Source organism: Myotis brandtii, unplaced genomic scaffold (genome assembly GCF_000412655.1).
Source record: "Myotis brandtii unplaced genomic scaffold, ASM41265v1 scaffold482, whole genome shotgun sequence".
In the NCBI taxonomy this organism is placed as follows: domain Eukaryota; kingdom Metazoa; phylum Chordata; class Mammalia; order Chiroptera; family Vespertilionidae; genus Myotis; species Myotis brandtii.
In genome coordinates, this window is record NW_005368420.1 from 442,764 (window position 1) to 446,986 (window position 4,223).

General features: G+C 41.3%; 1 protein-coding gene across 3 annotated transcripts in view; it reads right to left on the minus strand.

Annotated features, from left to right (window-relative positions):
• Positions 1 to 4,223, minus strand: part of MAPKAPK5 (mitogen-activated protein kinase-activated protein kinase 5) — a 25,930-nt gene that overhangs the window by 2,649 nt on the left and 19,058 nt on the right. For 2 of the 3 annotated variants that reach the window (XM_005876225.2, XM_014547710.1), the window contains 3 exons: positions 2,590 to 2,720; positions 2,035 to 2,156; positions 895 to 999 (listed from right to left, as the gene is read on the minus strand). In XM_005876225.2, the coding sequence (XP_005876287.1) occupies positions 895 to 999; positions 2,035 to 2,156; positions 2,590 to 2,720 (358 nt within the window). The remainder of the gene's footprint in view (positions 1 to 894; positions 1,000 to 2,034; positions 2,157 to 2,589; positions 2,721 to 4,223) is intronic. The other variant, XM_005876224.2, reaches the window with a different exon arrangement.

The following is a 4,223-nucleotide window of genomic DNA, read 5'->3' on the forward strand; positions in this document are numbered from 1 at the left end:
AGGCGGGGAACGTTGGAATCTGCAGCAAGCAAGCCTCCCTGCTCGCTTCAGTGCCTGGCTGCCGGCCGCCATCTTGGCTGACAGTTAATTTGCATATACTCACTGATTAGCCAATGAAAAGGGTAGCGGTCGTACGCCAATTACCATGTTTCTCTTTTATTAGTGTAGATATATATATATAGAGAGAGAGAGAGAATGAGAATGATCCGCTGCTACACACAAGGCTGAATCTCACAAATATAATGTTAACTAAAAGAAGCCAGACACAAAAGAACACAGACATGTCTGATTCCATTTATATAAAATACAAGTCAATAGTGCTAGCAATCAGGATTGTGATAACCCTTGGGGGTGGGAGGTAGTGACTAGAAGAGAGTCCATGTTCCACTACATGTTCTAGGGGCTAGTTATAGGGAATGTTCACTTTGTAAAAATTCATCAACAGTACACACTTCAAATGTGATCACTTTTCTGTATTGATATTTCAAAATCTTTTTTAAAAAAACATACCAGGGAAGCTAATTTCTTCCAGGCTATCACTCTGGATTTCTCTTGTCCAAGAACCAAGCCAGGCTCTAGCAAGCTGATTTGGCTCAGTGGATAGAGTGTTGGCCCCCAAATTGAAGGGTCCCAGGTTTGATTCCAGTCAAGGGCATGTATCTTGGTTGCAGGCTCAAGTGTGAGGGAGGCAACCAATCTATGTGTCTCTCTTACATCGATGTTTCTGTCTCTCCCCTTCACTCCCAATCTCTCTAAAAATCAATGGAAAAAGATCTTCCGGTGAGAATTAACAACAATAAAAAAATAGCTCCAGGTAGGCCTGCAAAGATTCCTACACGTTCTAAACAATCACTTTATTGTATTCCTGGGGAAAGAAGTAATTAAGGCTCCTACCATTCCAGCTGAAGCTTTGCAGAGTATCTCTCAGGAGTTTGCATTCCCGGTTATACTTCCAAGCCTCTTGCATTACTTCATTCAGCTTTTCATCTTCATTCTCGCCTATTGATAAAGATGAAGAAGTTGCATTTCCCTGCAGCATTTAGTGTCAGAGATGGAAGGACATGATGTTCAACTTGTTGAAAAGTGATGACTAAAGGTACAAACTTCACCAGCCACTGCTGTTCCTGCTAATGTCTACATGATATATAAACCACTTCTGGTCTTTGAACTCGTCTACTGGGACAGCCTCACACAAATCCTCTGATGGCCCCAGAGTCTTCGCACTGGGGGATGGGAATAGGCAGTGTCAGACTATTGCTGAGCAAAAACAGCTTTGGTCTCTGGTTAAGCTAATGGACCAAGAGATAGAGGAAGAACAAGGCTGAGCGGGCTACCTTCTTTCTCCTAAGCTCATTTCTTATTTTGGAAGGCTATTGGAGGTACATTAAATATGAGTTCCCTTAAAATGCAAGAAGTAGGAAGACAGGTCAACCCACCAGTTTTCTTGCCTACTACTTGAAGGATCTCTTTCATCTGCTGAGAAAAGCCCATAACACCCCACTGAGTGGGGAAATAACATATTGAAAGCAAACTCTCACTCAAAAGAATCCACATATAAGTCACACTCTGCCCATCACATGAGTAGCAGCAGAGTCCACTTCTGACCTGGGGGCGTATTCTCTTTATATTCACAAGTTAATAAAGCCTTGAACTCTAACGGCTCTGGAAATGACGTCTCCTGACCTTTTCAAACTGAACTTGACCCTGTCCACATTCTCCATTCTCCATCACATGCCCTCATTAATAAACCGAGAAAATATAAAATTACATGCTGCACCTGGCACTGGCAATTAAACCTAAATTACAAATGTCACAAAAAAACAAAGGAAGGGTAGAATTTACCCTAACACATCATCCACTCTTTTGAATGGGTAAAGACTGATTTATATAATGTACTTACTTTCTTATACACAAAGATGAAACAGACAACCTCAAATTAAACCACTCCTTTTGTCATGTGCATGCATGCATATGTGCACACACACACACACACACACACACACACACACACACAGCATTTGTAAATGGTGTGACCTTTACCAGCCTGGGGGAGAATACATTGAGCAATCACATCACGGAGCTTTTCCAAGGCAACATTTGAATCCTCGGTTCCATTCTCACGATCGTGGATATACACACCATCCTTTGGCCTGGTGCTTTAAAAGTTTGGGGGAGAGATAATAACAAGGTAAGACCCAAAAACCTAACACTCAACAGATGTTAACTCTAAACATAAAGCAACCGATTTTTCAGAAAATTAACAATAGAGCATCTCCAACTTTTGATGCTATTTAAACAGCTTATTCTTCCCACCCTCTTAAGAGGCAGCTCACTGGTTGAGCATCAACCTATGAACCAGGAGGTCACAGTTTGATTCCTGGTCAGGGCACATGCCCGGGATGTGGGCTCAATCTCCAGTGGGGGGCATGCAGGAGGCGGCTATCAATGATTCTCTCTCATCATTGATGTTTCTCTCTCTCTCTCCCTCTCCCTTCCTCTCTGAAATCAATAAAAAAATATATATTTTTAAAAAGGCAGAAAATGGGCCACCCAACCATGAACGAGAATAAATGAAATAAGCTCAGTTACCCAAGTAATTTCCTCTTCCTCAGAATGGGGTTGTTCACAGAGTGCAAGGGTTTGAGGCTGACTTTCAGATCCTGGATTCGCATGTTGGCCAACTGTTCCGCATGAGCCTGCTGGATTCCTGCAACCACCGCCTGAATACAAACACTGTCGTCAATTTTTCATATTCATTTCTGAGTACCTAGAAAACTTTTCTAAGAGCATGGGAAGGAGCTCAAGGAACTAAGAAGGCAATTTCACTATTATGCTGGCCGTATATAGATTTTGATAAAGCAGAGATTCTTCCCCATGGGCCGGTAGGGCCCAGAAGAAATATTAACAAGGCTCATGCTCACAGTCATTGGCAAGGGCAAGTATAAAGAGAGGCAAACGTGTACATCAGAGAAAAGGCTGGCAAGCTACTGCCCGAGAAGCCTCCCAGATTGCCTCCAAAGTGCAGAGAGGCCCTGATGGCTCAGAACCCCAACTGTTTCACACTGCGTGTGGTAAACACTCAAGCACTGGTCTATATACCAGTCAATTAATTTATAATGAGAAATAACTGTCACAAAGTGTAGAACTCTTGAAATCTGTGTCTTTATGACCAATGCTTGCTCTCACTACGGGCAAACCAATGAGGGAAGGCAAATACTCAGCAGAAAGCTTTGTAAGAACTAGATGATCCCATTTTTTTGGTATTTTTTTAAAAAGGACAAATTCTTGAGTGTGTGAGGGTCTCCCCAGAAAAACATCAGGAAGGATACATCACACCATAGATTAGCTCACTTCTGAGGGGTGAGATTAAGGCAAGGAAATAAAAGGGAACTTTTGCTTTTTATTTTATATATCTCTGCTCTGTTTGAATTTCAACAATAAATTCTGACCATTTTAAAAAAGCAGTTCCAAAAAAAACCCAAAAAGCAGTTCCTTGTTAAGCATGCTTTTAGATCAGGAAGAGTTTACAGGAACTATAAACAGTTGCCCTGGCTACCCCCCTCTGGACCCTCATATCTATCTATTCATCAGTGATGGCCCAACCAGAAAGATGGGAATAATTCAAGGGCACAAGTTCAGGCTCCATCTCCTAGCCAGGGCTTAGATGGACACTATTCAACATCTGCATATGTGGCCATTTTTCCAAAGTTGACCTACCCACATCATGACCACATCATTCTTTAACAACAGGAATACACTGTCACGTTGAAGTTCCATCTTACAGCCCTAAGAGCCACTTTTTCTCATTAACAAGATTCTCCAAATCCATACTTGGCTTCAATATGCACTAATTTTAAAATAACTACAGAAGGCAATTATTTCTTCATGTCCAAGATTTTGAAGAAAGCTACATTGAAAACTCATGTACTGACAAACAGAGGATACAAATAATCCCTTTGGATTTAGACTGACCAAACCATTTTTGCACTACTGAGCATATTTACTAACCAGTAAGGTAACCGTACACAAATCTGAGATGGCAGAGAATTCTGTTCCTTCCAGCTCTCCTTTCTCTCCCATAAACTCAGGGAGGTCTTAGCATTCTCTTTTCCTGTTCACTCATTCTTTGTCACACTTTTTTTTTTTTAATAATTTTTATTTCTTAAAGTATTAAAAAGAGTATTACATATGTCTCCTTTTTTTCCCCCCCTTGCCATTCCCCC